This window comes from Portunus trituberculatus, chromosome 47, assembly GCF_017591435.1.
Source record: "Portunus trituberculatus isolate SZX2019 chromosome 47, ASM1759143v1, whole genome shotgun sequence".
NCBI lineage: Eukaryota > Metazoa > Arthropoda > Malacostraca > Decapoda > Portunidae > Portunus > Portunus trituberculatus.
Genome location: NC_059301.1, coordinates 22964276 through 22987253, shown reverse-complemented (window position 1 = coordinate 22987253; position 22978 = coordinate 22964276). Strand labels below are relative to the sequence as shown.

The following is a 22978-nucleotide window of genomic DNA, read 5'->3' as shown; positions in this document are numbered from 1 at the left end:
GCATTTGAAACTGGAAAACTTTACGTATATGAGTCTAAGATAAATAAAAAAAACTGTCACTACTATTACTACTACTACTACTACTACTACTACTACTACTACTACTACTACTACTACTACGCACACATTGCCTCGAGCTAGCGCGTGCGTCCCCCATATTATAGGGTAATAGTATGACTATCAATGTGTGCAATGCAATATACAATAATAACTTACTTTCAGCGTCTTTCTGTTCCGATAGATTTGTTGATAAAAGCGGTATATATACGAGTAACAATCAAGGTAATGTTTCTAGGTGCGTATGGTACATCTCTCATGTAATGATTGCACAACGTATATAATGTGCTCAACTGAATAAAGACATTTAGCATTAGGGTTATTATAGTTCATTAACCTCAGTGAACCTCTACAGTCAGCTTGGGTAGGTCATCCGAGATAGTCGGGCAGATTTTTTTTTTTTTTCCTTTTTCTCACGATCACTTAACAGGTTTTGGTGGAGGTCACTGGGTTTTCGAGGAATGTTTTCATGATTCTAGTGTTAATTCAACATGGATTGCTTATCATCAATGAGAAAATGAATATCCAAGAAAACACTATTAATCAGGCACCTCTGGATTTTGAAAATAGTTGTTATTATAGCCTGGAGCGTTTCAAAATACCCATTTCCATGTAACCTCATTATTCAGACTATAGGAATTTGATATTATTTCATTCTATATACAGACCCAAGTGAAGGAGGGAGTCCATACATGAGTGGGTGATTGTAAAGTACAGTACACACGCTTCATGTATATCCACAGGTGAGAAGAACCAGGTGCACGTGTGTTCAGGGTTATATGAAGGTGAAGGAAGAGAAAGCTGCACCGGTTGTCATGCATATTATGTGAATCTTTACTGCTCCTACTAAGCCCTGTGCCTAAGTAGTTCTAAAGACATTTTGGTGTTTAATTTTGACTTTTTTTTTTAATAAGTTCTACTGAAAGATGGTGGGATTTTGAATAGAATTTCCATAATTCAGGTAATAGTTTAACGAGGATTTTGTGAGAAACACTCATGTGAACTCACTTAAATCAAGTTGTGGTCTTTAGAAATAATAGGACCTGCGAAAGACATATGTAAGTAATTCATGAAAATGTTTTTGAGGAAACCAAAATGATGTTCATGGAATTATCCCTCCATGTTGATTTCCAGACAATAAAAACAAACAAACAAAAAAATTAGGCACTGTTTTTATGTACATGCGTACACCCTATCCTGTCAGGATCACGGGGCGTGCGTGATGCCGTGAGCCGAGAGGGTACTGTGAGAGCTGCAAGACTAGCGAGTATTGTAGCAAATATGACATTTCGTCATATGTACAGTATTCCATTTTAAAATGTATTATACATGACAATGCCGAATTTTTTTTTTTTTTTTTTTTTTTACTTGTCACAGTTAAATTTCAAATAGAGACTATTGGTCTGGAACGTTTGCTCGGCACGTTTACGATGTCACAATACAGTACTATTAATACTACCAGCAAGATGAGGGTGGGCCAGGCGCCAGCATACCGCGGGCAGCGACCCAAAAATAGCTGTGGAAACGAGGACTTCGAACCGCCATCAGGTCGGTCCTTCTTCCCTATGGTTTTTAATGTGTATACGTGTTACTGGTGTCTAAAAGCAGTTTCAGGCCCTTAGGGAGGTAAGAGAATGGCGGGTGTATTTACATAAGTCAGACTGAAGAGGCAGCCAGCGCTTTTCAACGGTACATGACCACTCCAGTCACCCCGATCAGCTGAGACTTTAATCACACGAACGCTCGCCCGACGCCCGATTGTTTTGTTGCTTATAGTACTCATTCACTTCCTCATTACATTGGAAGGTAAGGTTTCACTCCTCTAAGCACAGAGGTACTCAAGTGCTGTTGCTAGTGGTCAACCCTCATTGGCATGACCCGTCCTTCCAGCTGAACTTTTGACAGTTTTGACTTTGAATATTTTGGCATATATGTGCCAAAGAAATATGAATTAGCCTTCTTGCTGTGCAGTTGTAATTCAATCGCTATCATTAGGTTTAGTCATTATTCTTAATGTTCAAGTGTGTAATTAATGGGTTCACTGATCTTGTGTGCATGAAGTAAACACGATGCCTATGGTTGTTTCCAGCAATGTTAGGTAGTAATGTCGGTGAGGACGAAGATATTGATTTAGAAATAGCAGCTGATGGGGTGTTCGTGATTTATTAAGATCCAAATGCTCAGAAATGGATAATTTTGACCACAGTTTATAGTGTGACATTTCTTTAGTTTACAAAACCCAAAACAACCCTGCAAGTGTTAACTGCCAATAAATATTCTTGGTCATTACTGAAAATCTTTTGTTGATTTTATATAGTATTTGTTGAACTTTTGATTGTTTTGTTTGTTGAAACCAGTGTCACTTTTCTTTATCTAGGTTGATATTTACAAAAACTTTTTACTTTACCTTTGAACACTTGGCGTGATAATACTTAATCTATTAAAACAGTTGTTGTAGATTTTGACCTTTATCCATAAAACTAGAAAAAAATAGAGACATGGATTGCTGAAGCTTATGGTAATTGATATCGAGTACAAATGGTGTTATCTTTCAGCACCATGGGGAAGAAGAGCAACGCAAAGAAGATTTCAAACCGCAGCACTGGTCCAGCAAAGCTGCTGCCCCAGACCCGAGGGGAGCTGAGCGTCATTGTCGATAATGTATTTAAACGTGAGTTATGGAGTGAAGTAGGTTGTGTGCAAAAAAAAAAAGGCTGGTAGGCTGTATAGCATTGGTTCAGACTGGTTTATGTCCCCATGGCTAAAAGGCTGCATGATACTATTCATGAGACTATATTTCTATTTAACTACATGTGATACTTGTTCCTTAATGTTTCCCCAAGGGGTATGCCACAGCAGAATATTTTCTTTGTATTTTCTCCTTGAATGTTCTCAGCTCTAATTTATCTCTTAACTTCCATTCTGTGACATACTTTGTACATACTGTTCTCCCATTGTAACTGCATCTATCATACTCGCATTCTCTGGATCAGTTTTGTGGCTAAACTTCATCTTCTCCAAGTATACCATCTTAACCTTTCAAATTCTTCAACAAGCTGCCTTACCACATCATGCATATTCATTGAATGCATTGCAGTTCAAATAATTCTTAATTCTGCAACTACAGGATGAACTTATTCTTTTTCTATATTTTTTTTTCAGGTACTCTTATGATCCTCACATCTTTTAACTCAGAAAACTTTCCTCACTGTATGTGATTTGTGCTCTTTCAATCAGATTTTTTCATAAGGTCTTCTATTCAGTTTTGTAGTTTTCATGTTATTTAAAAACTGAAATTTTTATTTAGTTCCCACATTTCTGCAAAACTGAGACTGATCTTTGGCTAGTCTGTTGTCTCCCTCAGATCTCTTCAGTCATAATGCAATGGTACCACACAGGGACAGTGTGTGTATCTGCCTAGTTGTATGTTACAGGGTTTGAGCAGGACTCTTAGTGACCTGTCTCCATATCTACATTTATGTAACTTTTCCTTAAATTTATGCACACTTTCTGCTGTTACAATCTCATCACTTAATCCATTTCAGATGTTCACCATCCTTTGTAGAAAATTGAACTTTTTAATGTTCCTTAGACACTGACTTTTCATGAACTTCTTGGAATGTCTTCTCATTTGTCTTTTCTATCTATCTTTTCTGTATGGTTTACTAACTTGTACATTGTTATTAAGTCTACTTTTTCCTGCCTATCCTTCAAGGTTAGTATTTCCATTTCCTTCAGTCTTTCTTCATATGGATTCTTTCTAGCTTCTTGATGTCTTTCTGCCTGTATCTGTGTGTGTGTGTGTGTGTGTGTGTGTGTGTGTGTGTGTGTGTGTGTGTGTGTGTGTGTGTGTGTGTGTGTGTGTGTGTGTGTGTGTGTGTGTGTGTGTGTGTGTGTGTGTGTGTGTGTGTGTGTGTGTGTGTATGTGTATGTGTAATTCACCTTGGTCATCTGCTGGTCACCCAGCCAGTCTTCCCCATTACAGAGCAAGCTCAGAACTCATAGGCCGATCTTCGGGTAGGATTGAGACCACATCAACACACAACACACACCGGGAAAGCGAGGCCACAACCCCTCAAGTTACATCCCGTACCTATTTACTGCTAGGTGAACAGGGGCCACACATTAAGAGGCTTGTCCATTTGCCTCGCCGCTTACTGGGACTCGAACCCAGACCTCTCGATTGTGAGTCGAGCGTGCTAACCACTACACTACGCGGTGTGTGTGTGTGTGTGTGTGTGTGTGTGTGTGTGTGTGTGTGTGTGTGTGTGTGTGTGTGTGTGTGTGTGTGTGTGTGGAGAGAGAGAGAGAGAGAGAGAGAGAGTGTGGGACAGAAGTGGTGTGAGGTGAGACATGATGATAAAATGTTGTAGTGTTATTTTTTCAAGAATCAGTATTGTGATGTATTGTTATTGCAGGTTGTACCAAAGTTCCACCGGCCACCACTCCCAGTCCAGCTCAAGAGTGGGCTGAACACCTTGAGATCTACAAGCTCATTGAGAAGATTAGAGAAATTGAGAAAGGTTAGTGTAATTTCATGCATTAAATAGTAATATATGATTTTAACTTTGACTATTATTACTTTGAACACATTTATCTGTTTAGTTTAGGATGATGTCCATTTAAGAAAAGATACTTCACTAAGAATTTGACTTGGATGCAGAGAATGTTAAGTTGTTTGAGTGTGAATGTGTATGATTATTTTCTAAGAATGGGTTGATCATCTTTGTAAAGAACATTTTAGTAGATGACACTGGGTTCTTAGCTAAAAGATGATATAATTTGTCAATAGCTAAGTCCTTGATGTTATTTTTGATAGGAGGCAAGTTATTTGTTTGAAATACCTAAGCAGATAATTAGTGTTGAGAGAGATTTATAAAGTAACTAACATTTTAGTAGGAAGATGTTGAGAACATAAGTACATATTTAGCACATAGAGGATAATAATATACGTATACTGAATAGAAGAGATAAGATTATAAGAGTTAAGGTAATCGAACACAGTCTTCTTTCTGGAAGAATGGAAATGAATAAATGAAACAGGCATGCAAAGTAAGCAAGCTTGAGAGCAGAGGTTCTCAGTCTTTTTCTTGTTAAGAACCTCCTGAGTACCTGGATCCCAGTAATCTGATGTTGAACTGAATGTTGATTTATTGACTGACACTAACTCAGTATGCAATGTTACTGCAAAGGATATTATTAGATCAGCCATCTTAGTATCCCTGGGAAGTTAATTTAGTAACTGATGCTCACTCAGTATGCAATGGTACTGCAAAAGATATTACTAGATCAGCCATTTAAGTACCCCTGGAAATTTTGTGAACCCCAGGTTGAGAGCCCCTGCTTTAGAGTCATAAGAAGAGCCATGAAAAACATGAATATAGAGGTGAAAAACATTACTACATGTATATAGATAACTTTTGGAATATTCTGTAGCAAACATGGGCCTTAAAAGTAATAGTTAAAACACTGCACAAGACTTTTAAAGCTTCCTGTATGCAATGAAGGATTTAGTACATTAACCATCACATTATCACTTGGTCCAACTCTAATTTAGGCAGTCAAAACTCACCCCTACAGAAATGAAAATACATGAAAAATATTCATTAAAAAAAAAGTAAAGTACTGCGCAAAAGAAATAAACAGAAAATGTTTTTATTTACCTTTCACTCACCATGTATTCTATCAGATGATGTCCCTCCCGAGGCTAAGGGACAGTAGGGATTTCAGCCCTTACTCATCTTCTGCTGAGTGGGCAGACGAGGATAAGACATCGTCGTCTGCACTGTCGGAAGCAGATGTGGAAGGGCCAGCTGTAGCAGGGTCAGCACGTTTCACTGGTTTGAAGCAGATGTGGAAGGGCCAGCTGTAGGAGGGTCGGCAGGTGTGACAGGGACGGCTTGTCTGACTGGCTTGAAGAACGAGTAGATGGAGGACTGTTTGGTTTTTCTTGTTTTTTCATCATGGATTTCTTGATAGATTTTGACACTTTTCTCTACGTCATGAGCCACTTTTCTACTCCTGGCAGGATTTGGGTCACATTCCTTCAAGGTTTCCAGAGCTTTTTCGATACCACCGAGACATTCTCTAAAAGTTTTGATGTCCAGGCCACGCACAGGTTCTTCTTCCTTGTCTCCCTCTTTTTCTGCCTCCTGTGATGCCTTGTCTAGCTCTATAAGTTCATGATTTGAGAGAGATTCAGCATGGCTTTCCAAAAGATCTTGAACATCATCATCATCAACTTCATCGAAGCCAGCCTTATGGCATAGATTTACTATGTCATTTCTGATCGCACTGATGTCGTCTTCAGTGAAGCCTGGGAAGTGATGCGCTCATTCTGGCCATACTTTATTCCACGCCAAGTTCATAGTAGACGTCTTCACTTTGTCCCAAGATGACTTGATGTTATCTAAGGCGTGCTTGATGTTATACGACTTCCACCATTCTCTGATAGTGGGCTTGCCAGGCTCATGTGTGCCCTTTATCAGTTGCTGCATGGTTCGCTGCTGGTAGTAGGCTTTAAATGTTTGCCATGATTATTATGAATATATTTGTGCTTACAGTAGACCCTTTAATATTCCATTCATTCATCTAATTAGTAATGCATGTAAGTAATACGTAATGCAGTTAAAAAAAAGGGGGGGAGGGGAAGAGATAAGAGGCTCCAAAGGTGGTCAAGTTAAAGTCAGTATTGTGAGTGGTGGGGAGGTGTGGCGTGGATAACGTCATCACCCCTGCTCCCCTGCTCTGAGCCCTCTCGGATGACATGAACGGATACCGTATCTGTGAATTTTTCTTACCGTATATCGAATCAAAGGTAATAATTTCCAAATACCGTAACTGTGAATTTACCGGATAAAGAACTACTGTATAACGAGGACTTACTGTACTATGTTATCATTCCTGTGAAATGGAAGCTATTACTATCTGGATGTGTGTTGGCTACATACATTATAAAAATGATGATCAATATTTGTGTATGTGTTGAGTTTTGTATGACTTAATCATTTAGAGATATTTCTCTGTTAGATGTCCAGCTTCCGAAGTATCCTCGCCTAGAACAAGTAACTCCCTTCATGATGTGGCTGAAAGAAAAGAATGTTACTGTAAGTAGAATTATCCCCATCCTTACACTGTGGGACATACAAGGGAAGGGGATGCATCTAAAACTTCAAAGAGAAATCATAGTTGGTAACTGTGTAAAAATATGTAAACCTGTGTAAGATGTATTGCTACTATATATCATCATCATTATAATCAGTCTTTTAGTTATTAGCTACTCCTTCAGGACTGTTTTTATCTTGTTGCAGGTGTCTAATTGTGTGTCAACTTCTATTTCAAAGTTTTAACATGCTTCACTGTGTTGAACCTATCTTGTTGCTGTATTTGACCTCTGAAAAGGGGTAGGAAGCAGGGATGTGGATTCTAGATAGGTTTAGCATATGGATATTATAGTTATACTGTATATGGAGATGTTATCATGCTAGCAATATTTCGGTGGTCACTCATTGTTACAGTATCCCTTTAAAGATGATAGATATTCAGATTTGCAGCTGCTTATAGAACTTTACAGTAAAAAGCTTTGAACAGATCATAAACATTTTTGACATAGATCTTTGAAATATTGATATAAATGTACATGGTGTGAAAATTTACTGAAATTGATGCTTCTTGATAAGCTCAAGTACTCTAGCAGAAAAATCGATAACCTTACAGGGTAAAGAATAAATGAATTTAAGTTACATTTGTTTGCCTAGGTGTCTGGCGTGGAAGTGGTAGATTATGGACCACTAGGTCTGGGACTTCGAGCTTGCCGAGACTTGAAGCAGGGAGAGGAGATCATTGTGGTACCCAAGGAGGCCATGATAACTGAAGAGACAGCCAGGAAATCATACTTGGGTGAGTGACACCATATTGAGTGGTGAGGGATGGATATTGCATTGATATGTATTCAGTCTCTTCTTGGGAACATTTTGTTCATTGGTAATTTTTATATGAACTTCTTCTCTCCAGAAGAGGAAAACTGTAAATTGTTGTTTTGTATTCAATACTGATGATTTTGGAATTTTTTTTGTAAGGTTGAGTTTAATAAATTAGCTTGTGTTTTCTCTGTGGTGGTGGTGATGCAGGTCCTCTGATTGAGCGTGACCCCATCCTGCAGCACATGGGCAACGTGTGCCTGGCACTGCATGTCCTAGGGGAGTACGTCAGTCCCAATTCACCATGGCTGCCTTATCTCCGTCTCCTGCCAGCCTCTTACACCACCACCCTGTACTTCACCCCTGACCACTACCAGGCACTCAAAGGTTCTCCGGTCCTAGGTGTGTATTACTACTACATGTATAAAATCGTACTCAAATAGTGTTGTTATGTATGTGATTAAGTATTTGGCAACTGTTGGGTTAATTACTAGGTATATATCACATTGATTTATTAATTTTTCCCTTATTTTCAGTTTTTACTCATATTTATAGAATATTTTGAATTGATTCTTACTTTTTTCTTTTATACTATTTTTTAAAATATTTTCTTCTCTTTTCAAAACTTTCACATAGTATTTTTTTGCGTGTATGTAGTATATGCATATTTATTCCATAAATTAGTCTGTTTTCTTCTTCATCTTTTCTATATCATATGTCCATTCTATTTGACCTTGCTAATTTGCATCTACTAATAAACCTAATATCTGTTGCCTGTGCCTTTCTATTACTTACAAATTGCTTTTTCTTTCCTTTTTGAATCTAGGAGTTCCTTTTTTCCTGAGATCCCTTGGCATTATAAAACATGGCCCACTTCTCTTCTCAGATTAATTACAAAGTTTATTTTGCTGTAATTAAACTTTTTCAATTTGTATTTATCCTTTATTTCCATTCCTTTGGTTAATTTTACAAGTTTGTATGCAATATGATTGCTCGTAGCCTACTGATATTGCAGTTTGATGCATTAACAAATTTTGGCTCTACAAGAAAGTAAATTTAGTTGAGGTATTTATCCACATTTTGTACTTTCTTTTATCCATTGTGTTATTAAGGTATCATTATCTGTTTCAACAATGTGTTTTTCAAGATTCTTCTTCCTTTGGTGTACCTTTCCTTCCAACACACTTCTTTAAAATCAGTCTCCAATCATTACCATGTATAGTATGTGACACCTCCAACCATTTATATGTAGTTTCAATTATAATTTTCTCATGATGATAATTTGTGTGTGTGTGTGTGTGTGTGTGTGTGTGTGTGTGTGTGTGTGTGTGTATTTACCTAGTTGTATTATACAGGGTTCAAGTGGGGCTCATAGTGTCCTGTCTCCATATCTCCATTTATCTAATTTTTCCTTAAAGTTATGCACATTATGTGCTGTAACAACTTCATTATCCAATGCATTCCATTTTTCCACCATTCTGTGTGGAAAACTGTATTTTCTAATATCCTTCACACACTGCCTCATCCTGATCTTTTCATGTCCTCTTGTCCTTCCATCTTTTTCTGTCAACAACACCAGGTCTTCTTTGTCTATCTTTTCAATATCATTTACTATCTTATACATTGTTATTAGGTCCCCACGTTCTCTTCTATCTTGTAAGGTTGGCAGTCCCATTTCCTTCAGTCGTTCTTCATATGTGAGGTCCTTTAATTCTGGCACCATCTTTGTAGCCATCTTTTGTATCCTTTCCAATTTTCTTATATCCTTTTTAGATTTCGGAGACCATACCACTGCTGCATATTCCAGCCTTGGATGTATCATGCTTGTGATGATTTTTCTCATTATATCTTTATCCATGTAAGGAAATGTCACTCTTATATTAGTCAACATTTAATATGATAGTCCAAATATCTTGCTTATGTGTTTTCAGGGCTCAAATTTTCCTGTATGATTACTCTCAGATGTTTTTCCTCTTTAGTCTTCATTATTTGTTCCTCTTCCATCAAATAGTTCCATACCGGTCTTCTCTTACTCTTTCCTAGTTCCATTATGTGACATTTCTTGGCATTAAACTCCAGTTTCCACTTCCTGCTCCACTCATAGATCTTGTTTATATCTTCCTGCAACAGCAGACAGTCCTCTTTGGTTTTGATAACTCTTAGTAGCTTTGCATCATCAGCGAATAAATTTATATAACTGTTTATCCCAATGTGAATGTCGTTTACATAAATCTGAAACATAATGGGGGCTAACACTGACCCTTGTGGCACTCTGCTAGTTACTTTACCCCAAGATGAGTATGTATCTCTGATCACAGTTCTCATTTCCCTATCCTTCAAATAGTTTCTTGTCCATTCTAGCAAAGTTCCTTGCAGTCCTCTTATGTTCTCTAGTTTCCAAAGTAATCTTCCATGAGGGACTTTATCAAAAGCCTTTTTAATATCCAGGTATACTATGTCTACCCATCCATCTCTGTTTTCAAGTCCTGCAATAACTCGAGTAGAAGCTTTAGAAGTTTGATACACATGACTGCCCTGTCCTGAACCTAAATTGTCTGTTCAATATGACTTTCTCCTCTTCTAGAAATTTAACCCATTTTTCTTTGATAATTATTTCACATAACTTTCCCAAAACACTTGTAAGTGACATTGGTCTGTAGTTTAGTGGTTCAGTTGCCTTTCTTCCTTTAAATATCGGTATTATGTTGGCTTTCTTCCATTCTAGTAGAACTTTCCCTTCATTTATTGAACTTTTAATTATTTCCGAAATTGGATCCAGCAGTTGCTGTTTACATTCTTTTAACACCCAGCCTGATACACCATCTGGCCCCATTGCTTTTCTGACTTCCAACTTATCCAATAATCTTCCAATATTCTCTTTGTGCACTGCAATCTCCTGTAATCCTTGCCAAACCCATGTCCTATTAGGTTCTGTGAAATCATCATCTGCAGTGAATACTGTTTTGAAGCTCTCATTCATTATTTTACACATTTCCTTCCCTGTTTGGCATGTCTTCCCTTCTTTAATTATTTTTTTAATTGTTTTTTTGTTCTTTGTTTTGGCACTTATAAACTTATAGAAAAGTTTGGGTTCATCGTTGCTTTTATTCACTACATCTTTCTCATCTTTCTCTCCTTACTCTAATATATTAATCTTATTTATACCATGTCTTTTCACTTATCTATACTTTTTTTACCTCTATCTCTACTCGTTTCTTTACCGTTTTAGTCATTTCTCGGACCCCAAAGCATGTATGGTTCCACTGTACTACGGCGGCCCCCTGGCATCTTTGTACTGCCGTCTGTTATAGTCATTTTCCTGCTTTATGAGTTTCTTCAATGCTTTATTTTTTGCCTTTTTCGATTGCATGCAAGCATGTATTTTTTTCTGAACTCTCTAAATAGGTACAAACTTTTTTACTCCATTATATTTCTTTAAGAATAAGTCATATTTCCCTTGTACTGTCTTTTTGTACATAATATTACTCCACTCAATATCAGCAATATAGATCATTAATTTTTCAAAATCTTCTCTAGCATAATTTAATCTCTCCTTTATAGTCCTCTCTCTAACTTATCTCATCTTCCTTCTGAATTTGCATCTCTAATGTCGCATGATCACTTCTTCCCATTGGACTAAGGTATTGTATGATTGGAGGGGGTTTTGGTTTCTTTGTGAAAACTAGGTCAAGCAATGATGGTGCTTCTTCCCCCTGTACCTTGTTGACTCCTCCACCCACTGGTCCATTGCATTAGCCATAGTCAACTGTAACACTTTCTCGCTCCACTGCCCAGCATTATCCATTACCTCCATCTCTCTCCAGTTTACTTTTTTTACAGTTAAAGTCTCCAACTAAAAGTATTCTACCTCTTCTTATCATATTATCTAGGCACTTTATCACCTCCCTTTGCATATCTTTATGTTCTTGTGTGTGTGTGTGTGTGTGTGTGTGTGTGTGTGTGTGTGTGTGTGTGTGTGTGTGTGTGTGTGTTTCACTGTTTGATCTGCTGCAGTCTCTGACGAGACAGCCAGATGTTACCCCACGGAACGAGCTCAGAGCTCATTATTTCCGATCTTCGGATAGGCCTGAGACCAGGCACACACCACACACCGGGACAACAAGGTCACATCTCCTCGATTTACATCCCGTACCTACTCACTGCTAGGTGAACAGGGGCTACATGTGAAAGGAGAGACATCCAAATATCTCCACCCGGCCGGGGAATCGAACCCTGGTCCTCTGGCTTGTGTGTGTGCGTGTGTGTGTGTATTTACCTAGTTGTATTTATCTAGTTGTATTGTACAGGGTTTGAGCAGGGCTCATAGTGTCCTGTCTCCATGTCTCCATTTATCCAATTTTTCTTTAAAGTTATGTACATTATGTGCTATAACAGCTTCATCACTTAATGCATTCCACTTTTCCACCTTTCTATGTGGAAAAGTGTATTTCCAATATCCTTCACACCTTCTTTTTTACATGTCCTCTTGTCCTAGCTTCTTCTGTCACCAGCACCAGGTCTTCCTTCTCTATCTTTTCAATGCCATTTACTATTTTATGGATTGTTATTAGGTCTCCTCATTCTCATCTAACTTGTAATGCTGGTAGTCCCATTTCCTTCAGCCTTTCTTTATATGTCAGGTCCTTTAGTTCTGGCACTTTCTTTGTAGCTATCTTCTAGATCCGTTGTAATCTTCTAATATCTTTTTTAGAGCTCGGTGACCACACCAGTGCTGCATATTCCAGCTTAGGACTTATCATGCGTGTGATAATTTTTTTCATCATATCTTTGTCCATGAAGTGAAATGGAACTCTTATATTAGTCAACATTTTATAGGCTAATCCAAATATCTTATGTGTTTTTCGGAGTTCAGATTATCCTGTACAATCACTGCCAGATCTTTTTGGTCTTTAGTCTTCATTATTTGTTCCTCTCCCATCAGATAATTCCACATCGGTCTTCTTACTTTTTCGTCGTTCCATTATGTGACATTTTTTGGCATTGAACTCCAATTTCCACTTCTTACAACACTCGTAGATTTTGTTTATGTCTTCCTGTAACAGCAAATAGTCCTCTTGGGTTTTGATTACTCTTAGCAGCTTTGCATCATCAGCAAACAAATTAATATAACTGTTTACCCCATTGTGAATGTCATTTACATATATCTGGAACATAATGGGGGCTAACACTGTCCCTTGTGGCTCTCACTTGTTACTTTACCCCAAGATGAGTATGTATCCCTGATCACAGTTCCCATCTCCCTGTTCTTCAAATAATCCCTTATCCAGTCTAACAGTTCCTCGCAGTCCTCCTATGTTCTCTAGTTTCCAAAGTAGTCTGCCATGAGGGACTTTATCAAAAGCCTTTTTTATATCCAGTTATACTGTCTCCACCCATTCATCTTTGTTTTCCAGTCCTTCTATTACTCTTGAGTAGAGAGAGAGAGAGAGAGAGAGAGAGAGAGAGAGAGAGAGAGAACACTTGTGTGATCACTTGGTAAAGAACTTTGGCTCATTATATTTGAGAACATATACCAGTTTTGAAGACACTTGAAAAAATTAAAAAGATTGAAAGTGATTTTATTAGAGAATGCTGAAAGATTAGGAGTCACGGTGATCTAGAGGAATTCAACTTGAATGTTCCTGATGGTGTGTAAAGAAACTAACCTTGGGATTCTGTATGGCAGATGAAGCAGTGAAGCAGTTCCGTAATATAGCACGGCAATATTCCTATTTTTATCGCATCCTGCAGTCATCTCCTGAGGCCAAGAGCTGGCCCATCAGGGACTACTTTACCTTTGATGCTTACAGGTGAGGTTGTGAGACTGTTTTAAAGAACAGTTGTCATATTTCTCTCTCTCTCTCTCTCTCTCTCTCTCTCTCTCTCTCTCTCTCTCTCTCTCTCTCTCTCTCTCTCTCTCTCTCTCTCTCTCTCTCTCTCTCTCTCTCTCTCTCTCTCTCTCTCTCTCTCTCTCTCTCTCTCTCTCTCTCTCTCTCTCTCTCTCTCTCTCTCTCTCTCTCTCTCTCTCTCTCATCTTGCACCCAATGAGAATTCCTCTGTAGGAAGTAGCTTTCCCAGAAGAGACATCATCTGTCCTAACTTTCCCCCTTGCTGGTTATGAAGTGTAGATATGACAATTAGTATTCAATTTGTGTTCCTTTATGACTAAGAAGTTCAGATGTTTGTTTTGTAGAGTTTTGATAGATATTTAGTGAATATTTTGTAGGAGTAAAGAGTGACTTGAATTTGTCTACTAGATGAAGAATTTGATGATATATTTTAAGATCCTTGTTATAGTATTTTATCTGATGTTAAGGTCTGTTGTTGCAGTAGTTTTACTCAGGTTACATAATTATGTGAGTACACATACAAAGATCCTTATTCTTGGATTCAAACTAATATCTTGGTCTCTTGAAAAGGTGGGCTGTATCAACTGTGATGACCCGCCAGAATCGAATTCCCATGGAGGGTGGAAGCGGCCAGCTGGCCCTCATCCCTGCATGGGACATGGCCAACCATGAGCAAGGAATTGTATGTGTTAACTGCATATTGCCTGCTTTTATGATGAACACAAGGTCTTATTGCTTGATGGTTTAAAGTCCTTAGCTCTAACCTAGTAAATGATATCTCCAGCTGCTATATGCTCTCTTTTGTTATGTATTCTCAAATAGAAAAAAACTATCATAGCTTTGGCTTTCTTAATGTTCCTCTGAGTAACCTTATGAACTTACCTTCAACTTTTCTACTTATTCTCACGAGTTAACCAACTTCTTTACTCTTTCATTCCTTTCAATGGTGTACTGTACTCTGCATTTCTTTTGCCTGTTTCTGTTTTACTTTGTTACCTGAATGCTGACACCTGAACAAGTCCTGTCTTTGTCCTTGCAGTACTCAACTGCTTTTGATGAAGGTGGCAGAGGGTGTCTGTGCCTGGCCCAGCGTGGGTTCAGTGCGGGAGAACAGTTCACCATCCACTACAGTCAGCGCCCAAACAACGAGTTCTTCCTCCACAGTGGCTTCACGGATCCAGGTATGATAACTTCCGGAAAAGAAAATTAATAAGAAATTGAATGCTATTTATTGTATGTTATAGATATGTTTATATATTACATGTATAATTTCCTGGTTTTTTTTTCTGGTGTTTTCTTTTTCATATTTTGTCAGAAGTCCCAGATTCATTTTCAAATGGAGGTATGTATCAAAATCTCAGCTCTTTACTTTTTCTTTTGATATTCACATTTCATAAAAGCAGAGATGCATAAATAAAAGTGTTGAAGTAGGTACCTGTATAGTTATGCTTGTATTCCACCTTGTCTATACCGTAAAACCTCGTTTGATGAATGTCTCTAAGGACGAACAATTCGGGAGACGACCAAAAAATGTGTTAATATATCGATCCAGGGGATGAACGCAGTTAAACGGCTCGCCGGCAGGCGAGCCGTTTGTGTGATAGCCAACCCGGCTATCACACAAAAACAAAACAAAACATAAGCACAAAAGAAAATAGAAACAGGAACATACAAAAAATATTACATAACATAATCTCCGTGCCACCACGATTTTCTCCTGTTTTTCTTGGGCATGGTGATGTTACCGGCGCGCTCTACTGTAGCTTCCTTGGCATTATGCTCTCTGCTATAACGGGGCCCCACTTAGCGGCACTGACTTGTGATGCTACACACCTGTTGTGTAGCTTTGGCAGTCTGCGCACATCCAAAGTCCTCTCTCATGATTGTCTTCTCGGATCTTGTCTGTCTTCCTCCCCATCCTCCTCTCCTCCATTCCATCTTGCCATCAACGTCCAGTCTCTCAAGTAAATAACCTTTTCTTTTTTATTCATTTTGTTATCATTTTGATAGCATTTAGGTAAGTAAATCAATTTAGGCTTTTTAAGATTATTTTGTTCATGTCATGCATACATTAAAAGTCTATTTTGAATGGGTTTTATGGACAAAAGTATGATTTTTTTTGGTCTAGAACGGATTAATGGTATTTCAATACATTCTTATGGGAAAAATTGATTCAGGGGACGAACAAATCTGGTGACGAACAGAATTTAGGAACGAATTATGGTCGTGAGCTGAGGTTTTACTGTACATGGAAAAGACCATTTATATAAGAAATATTTCCATTATATTCAGTGTCTTCACAATATTTTTTTTATGGTTATATATTTATTTTTTTTTACTTCATTTAAATAAAAAGAATATTGTGATCATCCATCAAATGTATGAATGGTTAGTGTGAAATATATTTTCCTACAGACAACAAGAATGATAGCCTACCCATCAAATTGGGAGTAAGTAAAAATGACCCACTAAACCAGGAGAAGGTGGCACTGCTGGCCTCCTTGGGGCTGCCTGCTTCAGGCTCCTTCATGCTAGTACCTGGCCTTCACCCCATCTCTCCTGGCCTCCTTGCCTTCACCAGGATCTTTTGTATGGACAAAGGTATGTTTTTGCTAAATGTATTCAGGGTAGATCTTCCACTGATTTATTCCTCAGTTAATTTCATCTTGAGGTCATTAATAAGGATAAAGGACAAAATACATTTTCTGCAAAATGAAAATTGTATTCTCTACATCAATAATGATTTCCTGACTACATAATATTGTATATACACTTATACATGTGTAAATAATGTATAATTAATAAGTCTAATGAAATTCCATTTTTTCATTACAAACTCTCTTAAGCTCTACATAGATATTGCAAATCCACTACATGTGATGAGATTCCTACATATAGCCACAGTGATAGTAATGACAAATAATGTTCAGTAAAAGTTTTTTTAAGATGTGAAAGTATGAGTGGGAATCATTTCCAAATTTGAGAAACTTAATGAAAATCAATTGTGAAATGAGTAGTGTAGTAAAATCAGTCTTGGATAATTCTCCCTTAGGGTAATACATACAGTATATGGATTTATCTATCTATCCATATATGTACTAGGCTGGTATCACTATCATCTCTCGAAGGGAAGCTATATAGAAAGATTAAATTTGACTATCTATATGTAACATACATGTGACAATTTGTAGATCCTTTTCTAGATTTTCAAATCATGTTTTTCTATAGGATATTTTATGATATTATCTTTAGTAGCTGTCCAGAAATTCAATATTGGTGAGTTATTCCAGAATCTGTAGTATTGGTGTTTTTGACTGTATATCTTCATCTTCATAGACTCCTTGGATAAGTGGAAGGAAGATGGAGAGAAGGCACGTGGATTGATGCACGAGGATTGTGATGTGGGTACTACTGTGGAGGATAAGACTTGGACCTTTTTGCACACACGTGTGTCTCTCTTGACCCGGGCTTACCCCACTACAGTGCAGGTAACTTTGCAGTCTTACTTATTGTTGTATTACAAGTATCATCATGGTTACCGATAGAATTATGTGTATCCTCCTGCGTGTGCATGTTCTTTGTGTGGGGTCCTTTCAGAAACCAGAAAAGATTCATACCATATTCTGAAGAGTTAACAAGGTTGTGTTTAAAAAATGATGTAACAAATGACCACTGTGCAGATAGAATTAGATGTATCAGGAATATTTATGAGGTGAATTAGAGTGCTTGTGTATGACAAGGATAGTTGGAAAGTAACTGTGAATGTGTGAAAGGATACTTTCATGCTTATATACACTATGCTATGTATTGGCAGGAGGATGAGGCTTTGATGGAAGGAGCCTCGGGTCTGGATGCCTTGCTACGGTCTCAGTTGCTGTGTGAGAAAAGAATCCTGAAGGATGCTGGAACTTACCTTAGTTCTCGCACCACCAAGTGAGCACTAGCAGCGCCACAGTAGCTGTGCTGATAAAGGCTTGCACAAGAGATCCTTGATTTGGTTTGTTGAGTGATTTTGTCTTATTTATATCAGTGAATGATGAAAATACTTAAGATCTGAAAGAATTTAGCCCAGTTGATGTAAAGTTGTTCTTACTCCTTGGTAATATTTTCTGGTCATTATTTATGCAGTGTACATATGATACGTAAATATAGACATTGGCTATATACTGTTCCATTGGAGTATTATTATGTAAGTATCCTCAAAAACTAATTTTACCAAAGACAGATTGACTCACCAGATGCAAACAAGGACTGATGAATAAACCATTACACAGCAACCATTGTTTTATGTTTGTGTCCTGGAGTTGGTAAGGTTAGTATCTTTAAGGTCGGTCTCTCTCTCTCTCTCTCTCTCTCTCTCTCTCTCTCTCTCTCTCTCTCTCTCTCTCTCTCTCTCTCTCTCTCTCTCTCTCTCTCTCTCTCTCTCTCTCTCTCTCATGAATCATAGATTCAGGAAAAAGGAAGAAAAGATAAGTTGTAGGGATTTTCTTTTATATTTTCATAATATCCATATGCACAATAACCCATGTCCATACATGTATAAACATTTTTGTTGCATGAAGCCATGGTCTGTAAGGAAGTATACAAGTGAGAAAAGGAAAACATTTGAATGTCGTCAGGATTTTCTAGTATTTGTGTATATGCACACAGACACTGACGTATCGATACACATGCTTACATTCTTAATGATCTCAGAACTTATGTACTCAGATCCTGAACACCTTCCATTGCATCACATTGGTTATGGTTCTGGTACAACTGCATCTTATTTGTAACTGATGCTGATGGAATCCACTTTTATGCAGATAATAGCAATTTAGCTCTCAAAATCTGCTTTTCAGGTTTACCTCAGTGCTGGTCTCTTGAGGTGTCAACCAGCCTTTTCATCAGCAATAACTGTCTTGGATTTTGTGTACTGCTGCAAAACCCTGATGTTGTTATTGCTATCTATTTGCATATTTTTTCTCTGTCATTGTCAATTTTCTCAAGCATTATGTACTGTAGCTCTCAACATTTCCAGTATTTTGATAATTGAATTTGGGCTTCAAGTAGATGTGGTTGTTTTTTTCAATTGATTAATTAATTAATTATTATTATTTTTCTTTTGTCTATTAGTTTGTTAATCTACTAGTGTTTATTTACCTGTTTGCTCTATGCACACACACACACACACACACGAGATGACTTAGCAGTGAAAGCATATTTAAAACGGAAAATCTTGCCTGCCACTGTATAGTACTTAATTATTTAGTCAATCCCACTTATAAAGAAAAGAAAAAAAAAAAACATTATCTACTAAACCATTTATTAATTAATATGTACATGCAATTGGAGAAATTACGACTTAAATTAGGATAGCAATTAAGACTATAAGCCTTAAATATGGTGTATTACAACTACAATGTCCTATAAAAAAGATATATACGAAATTCATTCCAACAAGAGTCACATATAGGAAATTGCATATTTAAATTTTCCTGCTGTTTATTTCGCAAATTATATACATTTATCTCGCACAAACATGAGGCGAGATTATACGTGAAGGAATGAATGAAGCAAGTGAAAAAAAAAAAAAAACGGAATAAAAAAGGTGAGAAATAATAGTACAAAATTACAAATAAGAAAAAAAATATACTTAAAAAATTGGTAACGTTGAGGAAAGCTAAAAGCTAATGATTATTTAGAAACAAATGAACATCTCAATAAAGAAATAAAGAGTGAAGCCTCATGGATACAATGTAGACAATAACAAATTCTAAAGAACCATAAAGATATACAAATCAGATATAGGAAATCAAGAATATACAAGTGAAATGTACAAAAGTAAGACCATAAAAGTACCTCCGAACAACACACCGGAGCTTCTACTCAGTGCTCAGTGCATCAGTGTTGTGTCTTGTGTTTACCGTGTCTGTGGTAGAAAATTCTATTATCTTTGTGTATGTAGTGGTTCCGATGGAGGTGCTACAGTTTTCTTACACTGTGATAGCGTTTAGACATGAATTACTCGAGTTCCCAGTAACCCGTGATTCTAGAGGGCAGTGGAGAGCTCAGTGGTAGGCTCCCTCAAATACCTGTGTTCCTCGCGGCTCACCTGCACCGGACAGCAATGGTAGGTTAGGTTGCGGCGGTTTGTTGTGGGTCGTGTTGATGTCTATTCTTAGAGTCATATTTGTGTAATCTCATGGTTGTAGCTTATTTGTTTGGAATTTGACGGATGGATTTGATAATGATGGTTTTCTGGTTTTGAGTTTCGTGAGTCAAGCAAAACTTTATATAGAAGACTGTAGCCTAACTTAGTTAAGACTGGGGATAGTTAACGGTGAAACACTCAGTTCTCATTGTCCAGCAAGGAATGTTGCAGGTGGGTGTGGTGAGATGCACGCATCACTACCACTCGCCTGCATAATACTGATAGGCGTCCTGTGCCCCGGGGACGTGCTTGCTCCGGGAGTCAGTAGGATGAACAATTTCCTAGCGAGGGCAGCCCATTCCCCCCAACCCTGAGAGTGCCTGGCTCACGTGCCGGCAGACTTCTGTTGCTGCGATACCTGGTAGTTATTAACCACAGGTTTCTTGGAGCACTTAATCACTGCATAGGAGATCAGCACCACAAGGGTGAACACTGCCAGTGCCCCCATCAGGCCGCTAATGATGAGCAGCCCGCGGAGAGGAAACACATAATCGTCACGCTGCTTCTCACGCACGAAATTGACTTTCTCTATTTCATTTATAGTTTGTTCGGGCTCGGGTGACGGTGTGGCAGGACGAGGTACAGTAATCATTTCCCTGAATATTTCTTCTTCCCTAAGGTCTGGTCTGGTGTGGGTATTTTGCCTTTTCGGAGGCGCAGCGGCTTCGACGAAGGTAGTTTCGATAGGCGTTCCAGGCTCGGGATCGAAGGGTGCCTTCATCACGCTCACAGATACGATGGAAGTCTTGACTGGCGAGAGTGATGTAACCTTAGTGTCGGGCGTCGGTGAGTATGTAGTGGGCATCAAGATGGCTTTGGTGGCGTCGGTGGTGGAAATAGTTCCAGGAAGCCTTGGAGTGCTAGGAATCCAGAGGACTGGTTCAGAAGTATGTGTTGTGTCGGGTAGGCTAGGTGATGTAGTTACATCTGACGCGCCCTCTTTCTGGCGCCTCTTATCCTTACGCTTTTTGTTCCTTCTCCTTCCTCCCTTGCCCTGCCGTCCTTTCTTCCTGCCTTTCCTAGATTGTTCTTTATTTCCTTGGTCGGTGTCGTCGTCGTCGTCATTCGCAGGAAGGGATGCATGCCTGGTAACGTCATCTTGGTAACTTTCCTCGACCACTGACGCCTCATGGTACTTGGGAGGATATGAGTGCACTGGTGGACTTGGCGTGGTGGTGACAATGGTTGTAGAGGAAGTTGGTGCTTTTAGAAACTCAATAACGTCCTTTTTACGCGCTCCATTCCTTAGAAACGTCCGCAGTTCGTCGAAGGTGATGCCTCTCTGGTCCAACATCGCGTGGAGATCTGCCTGGGATGCGAGGTTTTGGATTTCCATGACGTGCTGGAAGGTGAGGATTCTCCGGTCCTGTGAGTCGTGCTCATCTGGCCGCCAGGAGGTGTTACCGTGGTCGTATTCATGGTAGGCATTGTAGTCATCGGGTTGGTACTCGGCAGTCGCGTTGAAATCAAACATATTTCTTTCATCTTCACTAACTTCCTCTTCCTCAACGTTTCTGGTGATGGGCCAGAGATTCGTCTGATGCGGGGTCCCTTCACTAAAACCTGGGCCTGGCCTCATGGGCCCTCTCCCCATCCCACCAAGCGGGGAGTCGCCCTCTGATATTTCTTTCCGCCATGCCGTTGGCCTGAGGATGTGGAAAATAGAGATAAATAGAAATCTTCATCACTTTGCTAATTTATATACTTATATTGATAATCGTGGCATATATATTTTCATATATAGGTATGTTTTTCAAACAAAGTTTTTGCACATATACTGTAACGTTTAGTAAACTGTAGGTCTCGGAAGAAACGTATACTGTTGGGACAAGGTAAAAAGAGTTATTATTATTTTTCTTTTATGTCATAATGCGCTAATTAGGACTTTGGACGTTTTCATGCTATAAAGAGAGAGAGAGAGAGAGAGAGAGAGAGAGAGAGAGAGTGGATGCCTTGTCTCTTCTCTTTTCCTTTGGTGTGGCGTCAGCCTGATGTGTAGATATAAATAAAAAAAAAAAAAGTCAACAGCTCAACGCATATAGCACGAGTTGCTTGAAATTTTGCACCAAGAACACTAATGTGACCGTTGTAAAATAGAAAATATTATGCGACTGTTAAAATGGCTATCAATCGATTTACTATATATATATATAAAAAAAAGATAAAAATCTTAGTACATAACAATGCAGAATATTATTTCCAAGTTAGACTTCAAACCAAAAATATCTAAACAGTGGCCTGATGTCCAGTGCATTGTTGAATAGATTAAGGATAGTAATGTTTACTTTGTTTCATACGTTTGCTAACCAGACTTCAATCTTTCTAGAGACACGAGAAAACACAAGCGGATAGAACACGCTCTCTGAGAAACATTTACTTGTGTAGCTGATAGTGACTCCATTCGCACGTGGGTCACAGAGTCACTGAGAACTCGACAGGGTGTGTGTGGGTGAGGCGCGGTCTTTGCTCTTCTAGTCCTTGTCCTGCTAGCCTTGACATGGCTCACTGCTTTGGTCATTACATCACCGTGCCGCACTCACCGCCTCCACGTGGACACAACATTTAGTTTGCTGGAGTGTCTTTTTGTGTACTTCCAGCTGGCATCAGAGTGTAGTGTCGAGTGAGGTGTATTAGTGTGGGCCCCTCATGCACTCAATAGAGCGTGGCTTAAGTTTGTATTGGTCTGACGATAACTATTTCAAGGAGGCGGGCTGGGCCTCGTTTGTTGGGCCGTGACGTCATCCCTGAACTCCGGTGACTCATGAGGGGCAGCAGCCATGTTGAGTGGATAATTAAACAAGATGACTTTCTTGTTCATATGAGCCTAATTAACTCTCAAATTTATATTCCGTGACGCAGCATCCCCGCCATGTGGTGCGAGCATTCCTACCTTCTTGTCTGGCAGAACACAAAGTTGCTAGCTGTGCAGCCTCCCTCACGGGGCCTGTTGATAAACTTGT

General features: G+C 38.7%; 2 protein-coding genes across 4 annotated transcripts in view; one reads left to right on the top strand and one right to left on the bottom strand.

Annotated features, from left to right (window-relative positions):
- The first annotated feature begins 1453 nt into the window (after positions 1-1453).
- Positions 1454-18102, top strand: LOC123520808 (actin-histidine N-methyltransferase-like). Of its 3 annotated transcripts, none has more exons than XM_045283428.1 (12): positions 1454-1605; positions 2613-2728; positions 4476-4580; positions 7087-7163; positions 7815-7956; positions 8187-8378; positions 13663-13786; positions 14396-14507; positions 14865-15006; positions 16241-16426; positions 17162-17313; positions 17640-18102. In XM_045283428.1, exons 2-12 carry the CDS (start codon positions 2617-2619, stop codon positions 17760-17762), a joined length of 1467 nt encoding a protein of 488 aa, XP_045139363.1. In that variant the 5' UTR covers positions 1454-1605; positions 2613-2616; the 3' UTR covers positions 17763-18102. The 3 variants fall into 3 exon arrangements, with proteins under 3 accessions (XP_045139363.1, XP_045139365.1, XP_045139364.1); XM_045283430.1 differs by lacking the exon at positions 1454-1605 and adding an exon at positions 1663-1683; XM_045283429.1 differs by lacking the exon at positions 1454-1605 and adding an exon at positions 1708-1863.
- Positions 18103-18299: 197 nt separating this feature from the next.
- LOC123520519 overlaps positions 18300-22978 on the bottom strand; it is a 35463-nt gene continuing 30784 nt past the window's right edge. The window contains exon 5 of the mRNA XM_045282843.1: positions 18300-21664. Coding sequence (XP_045138778.1) covers positions 20344-21664 — 1321 coding nt within the window. The 3' untranslated portion in view covers positions 18300-20343. The remainder of the gene's footprint in view (positions 21665-22978) is intronic.